This window comes from Leopardus geoffroyi, chromosome C3 (assembly GCF_018350155.1).
Source record: "Leopardus geoffroyi isolate Oge1 chromosome C3, O.geoffroyi_Oge1_pat1.0, whole genome shotgun sequence".
NCBI lineage: Eukaryota > Metazoa > Chordata > Mammalia > Carnivora > Felidae > Leopardus > Leopardus geoffroyi.
Window position 1 is genome coordinate 105,811,104 of NC_059338.1, and position 22,468 is coordinate 105,833,571.

Here is a 22,468-nt window from a genome sequence, read left to right on the forward strand (position 1 = left end):
TCGTACTTTGCATAGCATGTGACAGGATAGTATGTTTGACAAATTGAAGCTATTCTTACTTCATGAGTAGCCTATTTTATTAATGTGTAAATTATTTCAGTTAAATCCTGGTGTGTAACAATATGGTTTCACTTTTGAACCTATTGCCTGCCTATTCATGATGCCTTTTTTCCCCCCTCTGCCTCTCTTTTGAATCTGTCAATTTAAAAATACTTAATTTTATTTCTTTCTCTCTGGTTTAAATGAGAACTAGTATTCTTAGGCTGCTAAAGTTAGATATTGGACTTTAACAACAAAAAATGCTACATGGAAAGTAAAGTACTCAGAATAATAAAAAGGTAATTTTTAAAATATTCTGTAGGCAATGAGGAAAGGTCTACTGGATGTGCTTCCCAAAAATTCATTAGAAGATTTAACAGCAGAAGATTTTAGACTTTTGGTAAATGGCTGTGGTGAAGTTAATGTGCAGATGTTGATCAGTTTCACCTCTTTCAATGATGAATCAGGTAGGAAATTTTGTGAATGTTTATTTAAGGAATACACTTGATAAATTTACAGGGTTTAGAAATGCTTTATAACTCAGGTGTTCAAGGCTTTTTGTGTACATTTTTAAGATATTATTGAACTATGATGGCTTAGCATTAGGTTATTCTTAAATCTTTGGTTAACATTTCTAGGTTTTTAAAGAGTATATGGTTTAGATTGAATACAAGTAAAACTTCATTGTGGTGAGCAGCTATGTAAATGGATTTTGTATACTAAGAAAATATAATCCATGTGACAGTTCTATTGGCCTTTCCCAATTCTTCCTAATCTCTTAGACTCTCTAATTAAAGAATTTGACTGCATGGTGTTTGCTCTGTAGAACTGGACCCAGAGCTCACTTACAAAGACATAATAACATACAAACACATGGAAAATCCAGAAAGAATAACAAGAGGTAGTGATATTCCTCCTAGAATAACATTTACCTTCAGCGCCTGATTTTCTGTAACACTTCGTTTTCAAGTGGCCTAGGAATAGAATTTGAGCTGTGACTCTACCATAAAGACACTGGAAGCCATGAAATTCCTTATGGAAGGATTACACCTATAGTCCAAAATTATTGCCTACGTGAAGGCACTGATTTTTTCCCCCATTTTCATATTTTGCAAACAGCTTCAGCTAAATTATAGCAAGTTAAATTTTGTTTTTTCTTCATGTTTGACAATGTATAGATTCATTGTAAAATAGTTTCTGTGCTACTTTTTAGTATAGTTTTCAATACTGGTGAGATGAGAATTTGTCTCATTTACAAAGCAAAAACCTAAGAGGGAAAAATAAATACCTAAGGACCCTCCATATATGATCCTCAGATTAGCAGCATCAGTGTCATCTAGAAGTGTTTTAGAAATGCAGAATTTCAGTTCTTTTCCTCCCTTCTCCCAGACCTAGTAGATGCGAATCTGTATTTTAAAAAGATCCCCAAGTAATTTGTAAACTCATTAAAATTTGTGAAGCACTGGTGTAAGTTCAACAGATAGGATTAAAGTATTGATTATCAATTTTGAGGCTGATGATCCATTTTTCTTGGTCATCTTAAGTCAGGATTGAGTAATCAACTATAGGAGTTTTACATTATGCAAATGGTCCTAATTTCCTATATTAGGAATTAAACCCCTGATCCTAAATAACAGTTCTGTATCTATTTTTTATAAGAAGCAGTGTTTTAAAGTAATAATTGGTACAGTATATTGGATTTATATTTTTCATAGGAGAAAATGCTGAGAAGCTCTTGCAGTTCAAGCGTTGGTTCTGGTCAATAGTAGAGAAAATGAGCATGACAGAACGACAAGATCTTGTAAGTTAAAATTTTTACAAAATTTGCAAAACAAAATATGAAATGTTAAAATACTGTGTATGATAACCTTTTAAGTTTGTAATGGTTGGTCATTTTAATTTTGGTTAAGGAAAATTATAGAAGGTCAGAAATATAAGGCAGTTTTGGTTTTTCTACTCCAGAACTGAAAACCTGTAAAGCTGTAAGCAGAATGAAATACGTTTAGCTATTGATACGCTGTCCTTAGTCCCAGAAGAAAATACCAGTTGATTGTTGAGACAAATGTTTCTTTTTCCCTATAGTGCTTACATATGCTGGCTGCCCCTTTTATATATCCTTAATCCTTTTGACCAGTGGCAAGCCTTTGCAAAATTTCTAAATAGTATCTTGATTGCTATCTGTATAGTGTACTAAGAATAGAGTAGCTTATGATATGTATTAAGTCTGTGATTTTAATGTTACTACTTATTTTTAGAATCATAAATTAGATACTATAAACTTTGATCATAGTGAAAGCCTACCAAGTCAGTGGAATCTATGTCTATCCTTGAGTATATCCATAACCAAATCAACCTGTCCATCAGTCTTGAAAGGGAGTCTTCACTAGACTTTGAGAAATTTGTGGGGTGTTCCTTACCCAGAAAATTCCAGAGATCCTTTCTGCCATATTCCTCATGGTTCTTTGCAACGTCTTCCCTATCAAACCAGCCTTAGTTCTTAGTAATTAACAACCATACTTCTTGTGGAATATATTTTTAAAAATCCAGTTTCTAGATATATTCTCCAATTTTATCTGAGAGAGGGGAAATGGTTAGTGTGTGGGAAAGCACAAAACTTGACAGTTTCCCATTTATCTCCAGCTCAGTAGTAACTTATTTTTTGGAGTGGGGGACTCTGCATTTAGCATCCTTGATTTTTTTTTCATTAAATTTTTTTAAACATTCATTTTTGAGACACAGCATGAGCGGGGGAGGGGCAGAGAGAGAAGGAAACACAGAATATGAAGCAGGCTCCAGGCTCTGAGCTGTCAGCACAAAGCTTGACGTGGGGCTTGAACCCACGAAGCATGAGATCGTGCCCTGAGCCAAAGTCTGATGCTAATTAACTTAACAACTAAGCCTCCCAGGTGCCCAGCACTACTTAATTTTTAAATGGACCCAGGAGTCTTCCAATACTTCTGCACTATAGTGAAACAAGTTGTTCAGTAGTCCTTTTAGCTAGTTCTGTTCTTGGTTTAGCCACTCTGGTAATTTCTACTTCGGTTGTTCCCTAGGTGGATTCCATATAATTCAACTTTCCCAATCTTGTGGACTCTAAAGTCTCTACCAGTGTGCATGATTTCAGGACCACCTGTACTCAGTTTTTTGATTCAGTTACCTTGTTTCTTTAAGAGCCCATTATCGGTTCAGTAAGACCTATCAAAAACAGAGATAAAAATGATTGGCTATCTGGTATAAATTCTAAGGTTCTAATGGACTTTTTTTTTTTTTTAAACTATTCCCTAGTACTAACTTTGTTTTTAAACCTAATGTATCCTTAGTCCAGTCAGTCAAGTTAAATTTCACTGTAGTTTCTGCCTTCCACTGGAAGAAAATTTGCTAACTATTCAGTCTTTAAAATGAAAGATCTCCCTTTGTAAAGGGCCTCAGGATTTCCTAATAACAGCTTTAATTTGAGGGTCACTCCTATTTACAGGGCTTAAGCATTATTTCAAGGGGTTTCCCCCCTCCTCTTTTGAGAAGGATGCTTCACAATTGTTGGTTTTATCCTGATGTGCTGAGGAGAAAAACTAAAGGACGTAAGAATATAACAGACCATTCAGAGCAAACTCTTCTTCCTTGGGTTACTAGTCTTGCAAATTATAGGGTTTTTGGGTTAATGGGTAAGACCACATAGTTTATCCTCCTCTTAGAGAGTCACAGTTCACTAGTAAAAGTTCTGAAAAGTCCTGTAGTATTTCTTTTCTTCCAGCTTCTTGACTCTCCAGCAATGGTAGTTATCTACCCTACCTAGCCATATACAACCTTGGAGAAACATTTTACATTAACTTTGTTTTTTTTACCTGTAAAATGAGTAGATTAGACCAGCTTTATCTCTAGAGCATCTTCCAGTCCTTAAAGTTCTTTGCGGGGGTATCTAGATGACTCAGTTAAGCATCCAACTTCAGCTCAGGTCATGATCTCATGGCTCATGAATTCGAGCCCACATTGGGCTCTGTACTGACAGCTCAGAGCCTAGAGCCTTCTTTGGACTCTTGTGTCTCCTCTCTTTCTTCCCCTTCCCTGCTCGTGTGCGCGCTCTCTCTCAAAAATAAACACATACATATACATATATATGTAAAGTTCTTTGAAGATTTTGTAGACCTGACACTTAGAGTTTCTTTTTCTGCCCCTTCTAGAGAATTAGATAAGATTTCTCATAAAACCATTCTTCAGGAACGCAAATCATTATGGGGGTTAAGGGCACCAATCTACTGCACAGTTGAAAATCTGAGTATAACTTCAGACTCCCCCCAAAATTTTACTAAAGTTTTTATATTAGTAAACAGTGCATTATACATATTTTGTACATTATTGTATTTTTTTTAAGTTTTTATTTATTTTTGAGAGAGAGAGGGAGAACAAGTGGGAGAGGGGCAGAGAGGAAGAGACAATCCCAAGCAGGCTCCGCACTCTCACAGAGCCCAGTGCAGGGCTTGATCTCACAAACTGTGAGATCATGACCTAAGACAAAATCAAGAGTTGGACACTTACTGAGCCACCCAGGTGCCCCATATAATTGTATTATTAAGAAAATTATAAGGAAAATATATAGTATCATACTATATTTATAAAAAAGTTTGCCTGTGGGCTCCTGGCTGATTCAGGTTGCTGGAACATGTCATTCTTGTGAGTTCGAGCCCTATGTTGTATGTAGAGATTACTTAAAAAAACCTTTTCTATGTGGAATTTAAGAAACTTAACAGAGGATCATAGAGGAAGGTTAGGAAAAATAGAGAGGCAAACTATAAGAGACTTTTTTTTTTTTTCCAACAATTTTTGAGAAAGAGCACAAGCAGGGGAAGGGCAGAGAGAGGGAGACATAGAATCTGAAGCAGGCTCCAGGCTCTGAGCTGTTAATGCAGAGCCTGATGTGGGGCTCGAACCCATAAACTGAGTCTTTGAACTTCTCTTCAGAGATTTTGTGCCCTATTTCCACTAAACGATACTTTGTGGAATTTAACCACTAGAAAGGCCCACAGAGAAACTGAGGCCCTGAAATGTAGTCACTTTTCTACATACCTGACACTTTTTTCTCTTTTGACCCTGAACCTTTCTTGAGAGGGGCAGAGAGAGAGGGAGACACAGACTCCGAAGCAGGCTTCAGGCTCTGAGTGGTCAGCACAGAGCCCTATGCAGGGCTTGAACACACAAGCTCTGACATCATGACCTGAGCTGAAGTCAGACACTTAACCGACTGAGCCACCCAGGCGCCCCAGTGCAAGAAATAAATTTAAAACCCCATTCAAAATCCTATCCCTCTGTAGGTTTTACCTTAAGAATGGGGTTCTGTGTAGATGTTGGCAGAGTTAATGTTATTACATTAAAAGCCAAAATTGTAATTATTATACTCCTGTTTAGGTTTACTTTTGGACATCAAGCCCATCATTACCAGCCAGTGAAGAAGGATTTCAGCCTATGCCCTCAATCACAATAAGACCACCAGATGACCAACATCTTCCTACCGCAAACACTTGTATTTCTCGACTTTACGTCCCACTCTATTCCTCTAAACAGATTCTCAAACAGAAGTTGCTACTCGCCATTAAGACCAAGAATTTTGGTTTTGTGTAGAGTATAAAAAGTGTGTATTGCTGTGTAATATTACTAGCTAATTTTGTAGATTTTTTTCCATTTGTCTATAAAAGTTTATGGAAGTTAATGCTGTCACACCCTGGTGGTACCTTAAAGAGATTAAATGCAAACATTCCTTGCTGAGTTTGTAGCTTAAAGGCCTGAGGAGCACTAGCAACATTTGACTATAATGGTTTGCTAGTCAACAACTTCTGGGTCTAACCCCAGCCAAAGATGACAGCAGAACAACATAATTTACACTGTGATTTATCTTTTTGCTGAGGGGAAAAATGTAAAATGTTCTGAAAATTCACTGCTGCCTTTGTGGAAAGTGTTTCAGCAAAGGTTCTTGTATAGAGGGAATAGGGAATTTCAAAATAAAAAATTAAGTATGTTCTGTGTTTTCATTTTAACTTTTTTTATGGTGTTTAATTTGTGGTTGGCTGCAATTGTGTTGTATCATGTATATGGAACTTGTAAAAAGTTCTGGACATTCAGATCTTAGAGATGAAATCACTTTTACCTATGAAAACCACTTTTATTGCGGTTTATTTTAGCTGCATTGAGCTCTAGGATATTAAATGATATCACTAATATTTTGCATGTAATTTGTTCATTTGAGTAAGGGCACTTTTTTTGTACATATGATGGGGCCAATGCACAATACTTTATCACAATCAACTTTTTTTTCTTTGTATCCCTATTTCAATGAGCAGTCAGTCAGGAGGTTACTGCACTTCAGTTCTAACTAGACATTTGTACTAAGGTATTTCAGTTATGTAAACTCAGCCTGGGCACTTTCTGATAACTGTAAAATGTTTTATAAGATCATGATTATTGAAGATACATTTTGGAAAATTTTAAATGTTCGTGAGCAGCTTAACTACTTTTGTATCTAGCCTTTTTTAAGTATCTTGTTACATTTACTTTTTTAAATAAAGAAATTACAGAAGAAATGTCAAGTAATATTGAAGAAACAATAGTTTTTATTTATGTAGTTGTACATTTTTAAACTAAGGGTAATACACCATCATGGTTGTGTGCATAAAAATTTTTGATTTAAAGAACTGAAAGTTTATATACACATGGACTATAAGAAAGAGAAGTAAATTAGTCCACATTTTACAGTTAGCAGAGAATCCTGAATGGCACTGGCCAGGCCACCTTTTCTTTTTACAAATGAGGGACGTGAAGTGTGACCCTTACTTGGCATAGGAAGTTAACTCACTCACTTATACTTAGTAACTAAGTGACAGGTTCTTTTTTTGATGACCCATTAATTATGTAGCCTAGTACCAGTCTCTAAATTCTTATGGTTTTAGTAGCTTTACTCAATGGCATAAAGAACACTGTTTTCTTCACTAAGTCTTCAAAAGGTGACTTAAAACTAGTCACTTTACATATTGAAAATGAGAGAAATTCTCTGAAATCTCTACCTTTCAATTCCTTTAGAGGACTCCTAGCCTTTGGGATGTTTTTCATGTTCAAAGGCACTATGCTTTTATTATATAACTTCCTGCAGAAGACTGAACCATGTGATATTCTCAGCCCTGCTGACACAAATATTAAAAACTAAAATGATAGTAGTGAAACTCATTGTATTACTTAAAAGTTACACAACATGCTGTATTAGATTTGTGTAAATTAACCAAAGGTTATTTTACAAAGTGAGACATTGGTTTTTATGTCTAAATGCTATTTCTGAATAAATGAAATAGTAATTAGATTAAGAGCTAATTATCATCAGTGTGTCTGAAAGAGATAAAATTTATTTATCATCTTAACTTCTGTATGCACATGATGGGATAAAATATTAAATGAAAACAAACTAGATATGATTAGGACATTTGAAACCCTAATTGTGAACTTATTTTTAATAGTTATTGAAAGAATGAAAATATTTAAAATAATGCACAATGTCTTAAGTCTTCCTAAATCAAGATTTTGGTTAAATGCTTTTAGGATTATTAAAAGCAGAGTGAGTTTTTTTTTTTTTTTTTTTTTTTTTTGGTTTTGTTTTTTAAGTAAAGCATAAAATGGTTCTAAATGGAAAATAAAGTCATGTAAAATAAAGTTCTCTTTTGGTCTTGTTTAGTGATTAAATCTAATAGAATTGAAAACAAATTTAGGAAGAGAAGACCAAGAATGAACTTTACCAAGGGGTTTTCAATGTTTTCCTATTTTTGCCTTTTTTTCCATTAAATCATCTGAATATCTTGACTATCCAGTATAATAGTAGCTTACTGAGACAGACTTAAGTTTTTAAATAGTATGGTATCAGTCACTAGTACTTAAGATGATTATTTTTGTCTGTTTAAAGGTAGCCAGTGATTTCTAGGTCTGAACTCCAACAGATCTTCCCGTGAAGTAGTTCTCATGATACTTTATGCCTAAGATTCCCTGGTAGAGCTTGTTAGTGCAGATTTCCTAATCTTTGCCCATCCTTTCAATCACATTCTGATTCAGTAAGCCTTAAGTGGAGTACAGAAATCTTTATTCTTAAAACAGAATCCCAAGTGATATTTTCAGTGTTTACATTAACCTAAGTGGGTAGGCATGGACAGAGATGAATTCTCCTCTAAACATCATTTAAAGTAGAGATGTATTAAAAATGTGACTTGTCTATTCATCTCAAGGCAAATTGTTACCTCTTAGAATTAAAAAAAAAAATTAACTGCATTGCTAGGACTGTGCAACATGAAATTTCTCCTTTTATTATTTCCTGTGTGCCAGGCACTTTGTCAAGTGCTTTACATATAATATCTCATTTTATCCTTTGAGATAGGGGCTATTGCCATCCTCACAGACAGGAAACTAGACACAGGTTAAACAACTTGCTCCAGTTTACACAGCTAATAAGTGCTGGTGTAAAAGATTCTAGGCATTCTGGAGCTTGCATTCCTAAACACTGGGCTATACAATTTTGAGGAAGGTATGGTTATAAGCGAGTTGGTCATTAAGGGTTCTGATACCCAATTCATGTGTGTGTGTATGCACATATGTGTATGTAGGGGATTTCTTCCATACCACCAAGCATTGGGCTGTAATATTTTGTGGATGGTATGCTTATAAGCAAGTTGGTCATTAAGGGTTCTGATACCCAATACCAGTGTGTGTGTGTGTGTGTGTGTGTGTGTGTGTGTGTGTAGGGGACTTCCTCCATCCACCAAGCGATGCACCAACACTAGCACAATTTATCTCATTCTGACACTGTCTACCTGGAAGTAGCATCAGATTCCACAGGTCAAGGGCTCAGTCCCACAAGACTGCTCTGCCTTTCATTTCAGATATCAATTGCAAGCCCAGGTTGTTACCTGTACTTGTGACTGGCGAGCTGTAAATCAGAGGTTCCTATGAACCTCTCATTGGGTATTAATGATTCTCTAGAGTGGCTCACCAAATTCAGAGATCACTGGTTTATTATAAAAGGCTATAACTCAGGAACAACCAGATGGAAGTGAGCATAGGACAAAACATAAAGGGTATGGAGCTTCCATGCCCTCTCAGAGCATGTGACTCTTCCTGCATCTCCACATGTTCACCAACCTGGAAGCTCCTTGAACCCTTTGGGTTTTTATGGAGGCTTCATTACATAGACTAAGTCATTGTCCATTGATGACTGATTGAACCTTCCAGCACCTTTCTCCTCTCCAGAAGTGTGTGTGTGCATGGCAAGGTGGGACTGAAAGTTCCAACCCTGTAATCACATGGGATCAACTAGCAACTAGCTCCCAGGCTTAGATGTGGTCCAGAAGGTAGCTCATTAATATAACAAAAGACACCTTTACTACTCTCCTTACTTAAATTCCAAGGGTTTTAGAAGGTCAAAAGATACTGGCTTATTACTAGAATTCCATTCAGTCCATATCTAGTCCATCAATCATATCATGAAAAATATTTCCCAGGGCAAGACCACTCAGGTCTGTAAGCTTCCATTGTATCTTGTCAGGTTCCAAAAGCAGGAGTAGTGTCAGAAATAAATGCCTTCACCCTTTCAGGCAGCTGATCATCAGCACCACCATATGGTGGTTCCTGTGTGGTCACTTGCTCTGAGTCTCTTTCTAGGTGTTAAAGTAATACTGGATTTCCCTCATTACATAAACCATTTATTCATCCTTTTACCCATAGCTGCTATTTTTCCTTCTCTCCATTTATACCCAAACTTTAACTTTGAAAGGGATATTAGGTTTGGCCACTGTGCTTGTCTAGATTGCATGCACCAACAGTGTTCTGGCGTCCCTCCCCTCAAGTCCAGTTCTGTTCAAATAAGGTTACACAAGTGTAAAACTAATGGACTATTTTTATTCTCAGGCAATACAGCTGAATTCAGTTAGCCCCAATTTGTTAGACGGGGTGAAGGTACATCCTGCCTCATCAGGCCCTTAGGAATTGTGACATAAAGGTTAAAAGCACAGTTACAATCTCTTGCTTAAGAATCATCCCTGCTTCCAGCCCTTGTAGTTGAAATAGGCCTGAGCTATGACCAACGCATCAAGTCGGAGGAAAAAAAGTGGAAGTGATGTCAGAGAGAATATCAGCACCTTCCCCCAGCCTCTTTTCCCTGGATCCAACAGAAAAACAAACACAAACACAAATCTATCTAGCAGGGACACTCCCTTAGCCCCACTCATGTTAATGTTGAGTGTCCGTGCATAACTCATAAAGGCATGTAAGCCTTCATCCATTTACTTCCCCGTTTTAGACAACCAATGTTTTAATTGACCATTCCAATCCTCTAGCAAACTATTTTTCTGAGGGGGAATATCTCTGCCCATTGTTGGATATTATGGGCTGTAAAGTATGTTTGCTCCCTGGTCTGAAGACGTGACAACTAGTTATCCAAATTGGTGCAATATTTGTCCTGGTTCTTTCATAATACTCTGAGTATCTGCATCTACCACTGGGTATGCAAAGCCCACTCCACAGTGAGGATCTATTCTTGTCAGGACCCATCCGTAGCCCCCCCACAGGTACCAGCATCATTCTGACTTGCCAGCTATGTTCAGGGCCATCCAACCAGAGAACCTGCTACTACATTGCCACCCATAGTCTCTGCCTCTTGTTCGCAGACAGAATAGCTCTTACTGGCATTTTGTGCCTCAGAAGGTACAAGAGGGAAACATTTAGATTCATCCCATCTGTTCATTGCTGCAGTGTCCTCATATCCATTCATTTCATGGATCCAGGTAGCTATCTCAAGTGAGCACACAGGAATATATGCTGGTCGATTTCACTCCCTTTCCAAACCTGGAAGGGAATTCTGATGGGCATCAACATGTCCTACTTTAATTCATTCCTCCAATTTCCACAGGACTATGTCCCATGTGGGCATATCTTTAATGGGCCAGGTTTCCCCAATGGCTATTGGCCACTGCCCAGAAGTCAGTAAAAACCAAAATTTAGGGACTTTTACTGCCATTCAATTCTTCCATCACTGCCAGGAAAACAGCATGCAATTCAGCACAACAAGACTGATCTGTTTTTAACTTCTTTAATCAGAGTGGCGGCTTTCCAAACAGAATGCTGTCTATTTACCTTGGAACTGCCATCCACAGACCAAGTGGCTCTTTGTTGGTCAGTCAAGAGCTGTCTATAGGGCACTATCCAAGTGACATTAAAATCCACACAGTTCCAGAGTCAGTCCTATGGAATAAGAGCCTCCTTCCTTGTAAGTATCTCCTCTTTGCATTCCCCAGGTAGCACAATACTGCATAACCCATTTCCATTTTATTATGGAAACTTTCTGTGCACTATCGTCTCCAGTAGAGAATTTCCTAGACATCACCTAAGACATGTGGCTATTTCAGACTTCAAGATCATGTTATGTCTTTCAGTCATGGGAATAGCTTCAATAAATAATGTCAGATAGCAAGGTAGTAAATGCCCCTCAAATGAAAGAAGATTCTCTTGTCCCAAATCCTAGTGGTCATCCTTAGGAGGCACTTGCAGGTTCTTGCCATAAGCCCCAGTCTATGCTCCACATAGGGCTATTGCACAGAGAATTTGACCCTACCAGTACTCCAGCTTCTATTCCACACTGTGTGGGCTCAGGCAATCTTATTGGTTCCCACCTAGCACGTCCAATTAACATTGCTTGAAGGGTGGATTTACATGCCTTCTGTTTTATAGTACGAGGTAGGGAAAACGTTCTCAGTGCGATACAACATCTATCCCCAAATACAATCAAGTAAAAGAGACACAACCACTTCTCATAAAGCCTATTCAAACATACCAATTCTTCTACAAACTTTTACTGTAATTCCATCAACTCCTATATTCCTAGTTTCCATTAGGATTTCATTGACAAATTTTGGTTTTACAACACTAGATGGAAGAAGTGGTTTGCAGTCGAACATGATATCCATTCCCATAAAACATCCAGGTAACAGAGACACAACTTTACAAGTAGTCCCCAACTTACGGCAGTTTATCTTATGATTTTTCAACCTCATAATCGTGCAAAAATGATTCGCATTATAAGTAGAAACTGTACTTCGAATTTTGATTTTGGGTCTTCTGCGGGGACTAGTGGTATATGGAAATGATACTCCCCTGTGATCCTGGGCAGTGGCAGGGAGCACAGCAGCTACCAGTCACCCACATGATCACAAGGGTAAATCACCAATACACTTACAACCATTCTGTACCCATACAATCATGCTGTTTTTCATTTTCAGTACAGCACTCATTAAATTGTGTGAGATATTCAACACTATTATAAAATAATAAATGATTTTGCCCAACTATAAGCTAATGTAAACTGTTCTAAGTACATTTAGGGTAGGCTAGGCTGAGTTACGATATTTGGTAGGTTAGATCTATTAAATGCATTTTTACTTACAACATTTTCAACTTAGGATGGGTTTATCAGAACATAACCCCATTGTAAGTCAAGGAAGATTTGTATATCATACCTGCTGAAACATTCCAACTTTCATAATCCTATCACCCAGGAGTCAGGGCTTCACCAGTGGGTTTTAGTATCACAGTTCAAGAGACCCAGAAGTCCTGAAAACTTTTCACCTCCTGATCATTTTACTCACTCTTACACAAAAGACTGGATCTCCAGTGAGATGTGGAGCCAAGAAACCCTGGCCCTTTTGTTAATCTTTAACTTTATTAACCTCCCTAACCCCTGCCTGAAGTGAGTCCTGATCAAGTTTCTCATAGTAATCTCTACCTTCCTGCTTTTTAAATTTCTCCAAACAGGGATAAATACAGTTGACTTCTTTGGGGCCTTTAAATTAGGGGGATCAATCAGGACTCCATTTGGCCCAGCCAACCTCCGGTAGTGCTGTATTAAAAGCTCTGTTTTAACCCCCATCAATGTCCATTTTATTCATCCCAGTTTTTGATAAACATCTGAAGATTTCTACCCTGCTGGGAAAAATCCCCTCTCCCTTGCACTCCTCTTTGTTTTGCTCCTGTCAATATTTGTTTTATTCACTTTATTTCTTAATAATCATTTAAGAATGTCCACCTAGTTGGGAAGAGTCTTTTGACGCTCTCTTGGACCTTTTGCCATTCCCTTGTTAATTAACCTAATGTTTATTAACATCTGGAGGACCCATGACGGGAAGCTGGGACAGTAAATTTAATGAGGCTTCCTTAACTATTTTTTGGTTTTGCAGCAATAGGGTTATATGGGGTGCCCATGTGAAAGGAACCCTTTGAACCTGGGTAATAGGCATATTTAGTGGGTGAATATCCCAGGCATCATAAACCAGTCACACATGGCTTGCATGTGATGCATATCAGCCGTTTCATCTGGGGTGCTCCACTTGGCAGTCCTAAGGGGAGGACAGTCCCCCTTCTCAGGATAAAGGGAACTTACAGTGGCTTTTATATAGTTCACCAGGCTGGCTGTTCCTTCAGGAATAGCCCCCTGTGTGTACGGCCATCGGTGATTGTTCCATAGTGAGCTGTGGGTCCTGTATCAACCCAAACGTGGTCTTCCATCCTGCAGCATTCAAAAGCAAAGACACAGCCATATTTGCTAGTCTCACAATCCATTTCAGTAAAGATCCCTCAGGAAGCCAATGATACCGATTCATGAAGTGAAACAACTCTTTCACAGTATATACTCCCTGGTTTTAAGATTTCTTGATTTTATCCTCCGAAAACCTACACATTAACAAATGCTTGACCTTTCTACCTTAAAGAAACTTTGGCTAACTTGATCGATTTATGAACCTGTTTTTGCAGAAGTTGACTAATGAGACTAGCTAAGACTGGAGCAAACCAGAAATAATTCTTGCAGTTGCACAGAAGGGACCAAGAGTGAATGAAAGGAACCTCTGTGATGACACATCCCAAGATCTCTACCCCTCTGTTAGTCACACTTATGCCGCCATAATTTGGACATATGTCCCAGGAAGAGACAGGATTCCTGAATGCACATGCTCAGAAACGAGAACACCATCCTTGTCCCCTATATTTAATCAGCATATTCCACATCCTGACCTTATCCTTAAATACTTCAAACCCCAACCCTTTGGTGGGTTGTGGATTTGAGGCTTGCCCTCCCATCACCTCATTTGTCTGTCTCCCAAATAAACTCTTCCCTTGCTGTGTACTCAATGTCTCAGTGATTGGCTTTGCTGAACGTCAGACAAATGGGTTTGGTTACACTCTCCATGCACTGACTACCTTCCTGGTGACCACAGGTCCTAGAGGTACTTTCTATTGCTCCTGAATAATTTTTTTCTTCTCTCAGTGGCTTTTAGGCAAGTGGCCAAGGCACAGAGCCAAATATGAGCTTGGTTTACCATCAATGCTCTACCCAGCACTTGCTGTTAATTTCATTTTTGCTATTATAGATAACAATAGCCAAAAGATTGTATATGTTAAAAATAATAATAAACATAAGAGGTCCAAAAGCAAGTCATTTGTGCTAAGCCCACATCACCAAACCAAGGCTTAAAACCTAACCTAGTTGCAGTTTCAAAGCCTTCTCCAGAAATGTAACACTCAGTGTAAAATTTTCTGGTCAGTACCAGTGAGGTAATCTGCCACATAAACCCTTTCCATCCCTCAAAAGAAAAGAAGGTAATCTGCTCTCTCCTTATCCCTTCCCACGCATAAAAGCCTTCCACCTAGTTAGAAGGAGTACCCAGCTCCTTGGAGCTCCTTTCTATTTGCTAGATGGGATGCTGCCCAATTAACAAATCATTGAATAAAGCCAATTAGATCTTCAAATTTGCTCAGGAGGACTTTTGTTATTTAACAGATATGGTGGCAGTAACAGTATCCAAAGCAAACTGCTAATAACATTATTCAGAAAAATGAGAAACATAAAGTAGTCCCTGTGAACCCCTTTTAGAGTTCTTGGTGTTTCTGAGGGCCAAGGGTAAGTTCTTCTAGGCTCTGAGATCCTCTCTTGGCATTGACCTTCAGATCTAATTGGCTTTCCATCACTGGGCAAGTCAACTTAAAATGGCAGATGGTTTTGCCCAGAGGTAAGCCCCTAGGCTTTCAGACCACAATCCCCAGGTTTTTGAGTGGAAAATCTCTAGCTCTTAATTCTGTCCTGAGATCCACATGGGAACTGTTAGTGACAGCATGCAGCTCTCCATCCATGTAGAGCCCCCAGTTCAAAGTTCCCAATTGTTGAGGTCTGCTGGTTCAATTCTTTCCCTAATCCCCAGATTCCACACTGAAAACTTGGTGGTTACTGGCTAGAATTGGACTGGGTCCAACTTAAAAACCAGACTGAAATCAGAATTGGGCTGGGTCTGATTTAAGCTGGACTGGATCCAGGGTGAGGGATCAGGAGCATAAGATTTTGTTTTACATAAAGGCTACTGTTAATGGGAATGTCACAAGTAAACAAAACAAAACTCACAAAATTGGTGGGCACAGGGCAAAGCATTTAAAAACTGTGAAGTGCTGGCCACCAAACTCAAAGACTTCCATGTTCAGATCAGTTGATCATGGAATGGATTAGACTGACACTAGTTCACACACCAACTTCAAGAAAATTTCTGTGCAATGAAGTACACTGTAAAATCACACAATTCCCAACCCAGCAGCATATCCCTTTCAGATACTAGTTTGGATCCAACTGACCCAAAGGTTAGCTAAACAAATTATTTAAAAAATGGTATTCTTGGGGACACCTGGGTGGCTCATTCGGTTAAGTGTCTGACTTCACCTCAGGTCATGATCTCACAGTTCATGATCGAGTTCTGCATCAGCCTCTCTGCTATCAGCACAGAGCCGGCTTCAGATCTTCTGTCCTCTAACCTTATTCGTGCCTTAATGTAAATTCGTGCCTTGTAAAGGTCAATGATCTCTTTGAGTCTTCCAGCACAATAGATAACATCTAAAGAGTGACCAGGCAAGGTCATCATGAACTTCTAAGACCACTGACTCCAGATACCTTGGCACCAAGACCCCTGGCTCCAGGGCATAAATGACTTACTGAGGACACCTGAGCACCTATCTTTGTTCAACCAGTTCCTGGATGCATGAGAGGACACATACACTAGATGACCAACCTTAATAAAAATCCCAGACCCGAGGCAAATACGGGATTCATTCTCCTTTTCTTTTCCGAGCCTCTCAGACCTTCCATCTGTATCAGCTCTCTCTAGCTCTTCAATAAACTTCTCTCATTTCCTGCTGGCTCATGTTTGATTTCCACCCTGTGCAAAGCCAACAACCCTCTTTGCTGGTCCTAGAGGACCGTCTTTGGGTCCTCAACCTGGCCTGCCTGCATCAAAACCACCTAATTAATGGTCCATGTCTACCTTCCAAGGTAGGCCCCCATATGGGCCCTACCCAAAGTTGATGAGACTCAAGGGGAATAATGTAGCAGTTTACCAGAAAATCCCTCAAACAGCCAAAGTAAAACTGAAATTAAAAAGTAATAAGAACTAAGGTGCCTGGGTGGCTCAGTCCATTAAGTATCCGACTCTTGATTTTGGCTCAGGTCATGATCTTAAGTTAGTGAGTTCAAGTCCCACATGGGGCTCTGTTTTGACAGTGTGGAGCCTGCCTGGGATTCTCTCTCTCTTTCTCTATGTCCCTCCCCCACTTATGCTCTCTCTCTCAAAATAAATTAAAAATAATTAATAAAAACCTTGCCAAATTCTGATAAATACTGGAGCTATACTCTCCACTTTAAATACTGCTCAGAACCTATAGATGGGATCCTGGAAAAACTAGCAAAAACTGCCTACAGTACAAGGCAGAAAAAGGAAAAGAAAATATCTTTTGCATCCTCTCTGGGGACACCTCATAAGTCTAAGAGGTTGTCAATACTGCCAGTAATATTTATTGTTTGTCCTGGCTGGAAACTGACAATATATTTAAATTAAAAGAAATTTTAAAATAGCTCTCTAGTCAAAAAATGGGTAAATTAGAAGCTGATATTCAGGGCCTGATATGAACTTTTTTTTTTAGGACTTCTCCCCTAAGCAAATTGAAGATAAAGGACTTAGATGGGTGGGTCAACTTACGAGATCTTTTAAGTGTCAACCCAATCCTTTGAGGAATTAGAAGCAACTATCTTTATCTTATAATCCTTGCAAAACTAGAAGTGTACCTTTCTAAAGGCAGTTCAAATTCACCCATTTCTTTTTCACCAAACCCCAAACCTCCCCTATTTATCTTAAAGGGTTGTAACCTGCATTCTTCCCTGTGCCATTGAGATGTAAATGTTCAAATATGAATGTCAGGGAGGTTATTATTACTGTTATTATTACTGTTATTATTTTAGGGAAGTAATTCTTATCATAAGAAAAACAAAAGAGGGAAAGGTCATTTGGAACTTGGGCTAATAGGAAATCTTAAGTGTACAGAAGCAATAAGATCCCTATGTTTGTATCTATATCTATCTATCTATCTATCTATCTATCTATCTATCTATCTATATGTTGTAGATGCAGTATTTTCTAACTCTGGATGATACTAAAATTAATTTGTAAAAGAGCTATATTTAATTGGCTCAGGGAAAATCAAGTGCGTATACGAATTAAGTATACACAAAAATTTCAAAAAAAAAGGAAATTAACCCAACAATTTTTCAAGTTCACATGATCTGGGATAATCTTTGGCAAATAAAAGCTGGTTTAAGTTTGGTTTACTGAAAATAGACGTCTTCAGAGTTATCAGCATTAAATATAATGCAGACACACAATGTCCATTCTAACTGGGTTTACTAGTCAAATACATTCATGTTATTCCTCACGAAATCTGTCAGCAAGAAAAATAGCTTGGGATGAATACCTGACTTTATGTAATGTCTCATCAAGCTTTTGTAGGTAACCTAAATATAATTATTAAGAATAAGTAAATTAAATAGATGTAAGTAGGACAAAAATCTTTGAGGTGAACTTTTTACGTAGTTTTCCCAAATCTTTTGGTAATCTTAAATCTTAAAATTTTGCTAAGTTAAATGGTGAGTTAAGTTCAACTCATTAAATATCCATACAGATCATTCCAAGTAAGATAAAATACTGAAAAGTATGTTTCTAAAAATTATAAAGAGTATTTAAATGTTTGCCAAGCCAGGGGCACCTGAATGGCTCAGTTAGTTAAGCGTCTGGCTTCAGTTCAGGTCATGATCTCCCGGCTCGTGGGCTTGAGCCCTGCGTAGAGTTCTGTGCTGACAGCTCGGGGCTGGAGTCTGCAGCCTGCTTTGGATTCTGTGTCTCCCTCTCTCTCTGCCCCTTCCCTGCTCACACTCTGTCTCTCAAAAAATTAATTAACGTTAAACAAATTTTTTTTAATATTTGTCAAGTCATAGAATGCTAAAAGTTCATGATTGTTTACTTCTTAATTTTCACTAAATTAAGGATTTTTAGGGTGAATATTCTAATATATGTAATTAAAATTAATAGAAATGATAAGGAAAAGAAATTTTTAGTGGTCAGGACTGGCTAGTATTAAAATTTCAGTATCAAAAGTAAGCTGGTGCAAAATTTGTTTTTTCTCTCTGTTAAAAAGTTTTCATGGACTACTGGGTTGCTCTTGATAAGAGGCTATAAAGAATTTTATTTACCTTTATTTAAATTTTTTTAAATGTTTATTTTTGAGACAGAGAGGCAGAGCACAAGTGGGGGAGGGGCAGAGAGAGATGGAGACACAGAATCCAAAGCAGACTCCAGGCTCTGAGCTGTCAGCACAGAGCCCCAAAGCAGGGCTTGAACTCCCTGAACCGCGACATTGTGACCTGAAGCCAAAGTGGAACGCTTAACCGACTGAGCCACCCAGGTGCTCCTATTTCCCTTTTTAAGTAATCTTTGTAGAAAGCAAAGACTTTGTGTTTTATCAAAATCATTTCCCTTGCTTCATTTTATCTTCATTATCAGGTCTTTGATTATTTAACAAAGATGAATCTGTTATATTAAAAAAGCTAAGGTTTTGTGGGTTTTTTTTTAAACAACTATTTAACTTTCTGTATTTGCCTGTAAAGGCTTCAATTGTCACTATCTTTTTTAATTGTCACTATTGTTAAATGGATAACTACGTATTGTTTCACAACGACCTATGCTACTATCTGACCAAGTATCCTAAAATCTTTTAATATTTTTGACAAACTTTCCCCACATCAAATTTTAAATAAAGTCTTTTTGACCTCAAACTAACTTTGGAATTTCCAGAGGGTTCTGGAACTTCTCAAAAGATTTGTTCACTCTCCTTACAAAAAGAGAGATACTGAATTAATTAGGCTTGTTTGATATGTTAAGTTACATGGGAAGCACTGTCAAATAAGTGACACCAAACCTTCTTAGATTATATTTGTGTAGATATATATTATTACTATGTGTTACAAAATTAGGTGAAATTCCTAGAAATTTGAAATGTCTTAGTATAATGATAATTAGACATAATTCTTTTTAAAATGTTGTATGTTATAGAAATCACTAAATTTCCTTGTCAATTCCATTATAATGAACTCTCAACATATCTTTGACAATGGGAATTTTTAAGTCTTTTTGTCATTTACAGTTACTGTTTTACTCTGATGTTTTGCAAAAGTGTTCTTGCAAAAGTACTTTATCTTCAAGAAGATTCAAGGAAAGGATTTTTGACAAGCACATGTTTCTGATAACTTTAAGATCATAAACTTGGGGTAAGAATTTCCAGAACAACTGAAAAAACTGGATTCAAGAATAATAAGAATTAATTACATGGGACTGAAAGAACTGAAGAGGACAATTATCATTTTTATAACTTTTTGTCTGAAAAAGTGCTGGTTCTTTAATGTGCTGTCTTTCCAGATTTAAGAAAACTTTTTATGTTAAGCTATCAATGACACACAATTTGGTAAAAGCATACCTTTGTAAACAAAGATGAAATATTTACTTTTACTTCCTCCCTGATCCTTCTGGAATTTGGAAATCTTGAGTGTTCTTTTCCTGACAAAACAGTTAGTTATGTAAGTTCAGTAAGAATCTGTTCTTGTAACAGGACACAATTGGAAACACAAGGTTATGGTACCAAGGCCTTAACTGGAATGTCATATTTGAGACAGATGGGTATAGACTCAAATATGATGACAGTTTTAGGGAAACTAAGGTTGTCTTTGTGGAGCCACTAAAGCTTGTTAGAAAATCAACCTGTGTACCTTGCTTAGAGATTCCAGCAAAGCTGTGTTAGAAAGAGCTTGTATGGCCAATCACTATTCCTGCTGTACTTCTACAATCAGGCCAAGTTTAATGCAAAAACAAATTAGTTTTATGATGATTATCTTTGGTAAAAAATGGGGGCAACAGCTGAGACAAAATTTTATTTGCACCTTTGTCTATATTAGATTATGATCCTGTTACTTGTCTTGGACATTCTGTTATATACCTGTTAACTAGACTGGATCCTGAATTTTTTGTGGTTTCCTCAAATATCTGATTACCAAGGTTCACCAAACTAATGTTTCCAATTTTCCTCTCACCCTCTTGATTTGTAATTGCTAAGAACAAAGATTGTCCTTGAATCTCCTTAGAAGGTCCTTCTCACTACCAAGATGACAATAAAATTTCAGGCACCTGAAACTTAGATACACATCTCAAAACTAAAGAAGGCTCCACTTGATATCTGGTCCAGATAGTTGGGAGTTGGGGACCAGACTCCAACTAGGAAGAGAAGTAGCCTACAGGGAGGTAGACTACTTCCTCCAGAGACACAAGATCAAGACTTCATATTTTAATTAAACATACTTTCCTTTCTTTGGCATTGATCTGAAAAGACAACACCATCATCTGTATCATCCAGGTCATTGCCAAGGGGGACAACCTCTGGAATTTAGAACAACTTTTCATTTCAAGTTAAGAGAAAACCCAACTGATCCCTGGCTTGAATGGGCAAATACAACAATCCTTGTGAATGAATCCATTAACAGTGCCACCTTAATGGAAGTGGTTTGCCCAATCCTTCCAACAGGGTTTATCTTTGTGGTCGTTATCACTCTCCTTGGGCCTATGAATGCTTAGATGGCTGTTGCATAACAGGGCAATGCCTCTTAGGTTATCCAATTATACTCCTAACTGTTACACCTCATTGGTCAATCTCCCTGAATTAACACTGTCAAGTTAGAAACGAATTATCAGATTGCCTGGGAAAATGGCAGAGTAAGAGGACCCTAAGCTCACCTCCTCCAACAGACACAAGTGGATAATACCCATATTAGCGTAAATAACCCAGGAAACAACCCGAAAATTGGCAGAACAAACTCCACAACTAAAAGGCAGGGAAGAGATAACAAAGAAGATAGGAAGGGTGAAGATGCAGTCTGGGAGCAAAGTGGACTGTGGCCATCTGCAGTAGGGAGGGAGCTGGTGGTGTGATGGAAGGCGGAAAACAGACTTTTGCTCCAGGGAGCTCACAAATGGGGAGGACGAATCTCTGTAATACTTGCCTTTGAACGTGAGAGGGGCTGAATTCCATGAGTTTTCTAAACCAGTGGGACTTAAAGCCTGGAATTTTAAAAATCAGTGGGCTCAGCTCTAGGAGAGCTTGGAAGTGTTAGGAAACCGAGTCCCTGCAAATAGCCCATGCAGACAGAGTGTAGAAGTAGCAGTTGGAAAAACACTGGGGGCAGACAGGAAGGAGAATGATGTGTTAATCTCAGAACGTGGCCTGAGAGACAGGGATCATGGAGAGAACCCTCCAGAAACAAAGGAGCTGGCAGGTGCCATTTTCCTCCCCTGTTGCCCAGTATAAACATCCACCTGTGGGAACAAGCACAGCCCCAACATTGGTTACCCTAACTTGCTTGCACCAAGCCCTGCCTCCCTGTGCTTCCTTGGATCCACCCTTCCCAGCACTGTGGGCCCCTCCTCCAGAAGACCAGCACAAATCCTGCCCACACCACACCTCCTGACTTAGGATATTTGTGGAACCTCAATTCTGGCAATGGCAGGGATAGGTCTAGTTTTGCAAGCAGACCCACACACACTTTGCTATCCACGATAGGCAAAGAGACCCTCTGCAGGCAACTGGACTGAAGAAAAAAAGAGGCCAAGACTCAACAGCAAAGCACACACAACACACTGGACACACCCACTGAAGTGCCAGGCCCTGGGTAACAGGGAAAACTGCACTGCAGGGCACTACAGGACCTCTTCTTCATAAAGCTATTATCATTAAGAGCAAGAGAAGTAGCTGACTTTCCTAACACAGAGAAACAAACACAGAAAGCCTGGCAAAATGAGGAGACAGAGAAACATCTCCCAAGTGGAAGAACAGGGCCAAACCACAACAAGAGACCAAAATGAAACAGATGTAATATGCCTGATAGAGAATTTAAAGTAATGACCTTTGCTGGACTGAAAAAAAGAGTGGAGGACATCGGTGAGACACTTAACAGAGAGAG

The 22,468-nt window shown here is 38.3% G+C and overlaps 1 protein-coding gene across 11 annotated transcripts in view; it reads left to right on the forward strand.

The window, feature by feature from the left end:
- Positions 1 to 6,046, forward strand: part of UBR5 (ubiquitin protein ligase E3 component n-recognin 5) — a 139,150-nt gene extending 133,104 nt beyond the window's left edge. For all 11 annotated transcript variants that reach the window (XM_045454013.1, XM_045454014.1, XM_045454016.1 and 8 more), the window contains 3 exons: positions 362 to 506; positions 1,755 to 1,840; positions 5,440 to 6,046. In XM_045454013.1, coding sequence (XP_045309969.1) covers positions 362 to 506; positions 1,755 to 1,840; positions 5,440 to 5,652 — 444 coding nt within the window. In that variant the 3' untranslated portion in view covers positions 5,653 to 6,046. The remainder of the gene's footprint in view (positions 1 to 361; positions 507 to 1,754; positions 1,841 to 5,439) is intronic.
- Positions 6,047 to 22,468: the final 16,422 nt, after the last annotated feature.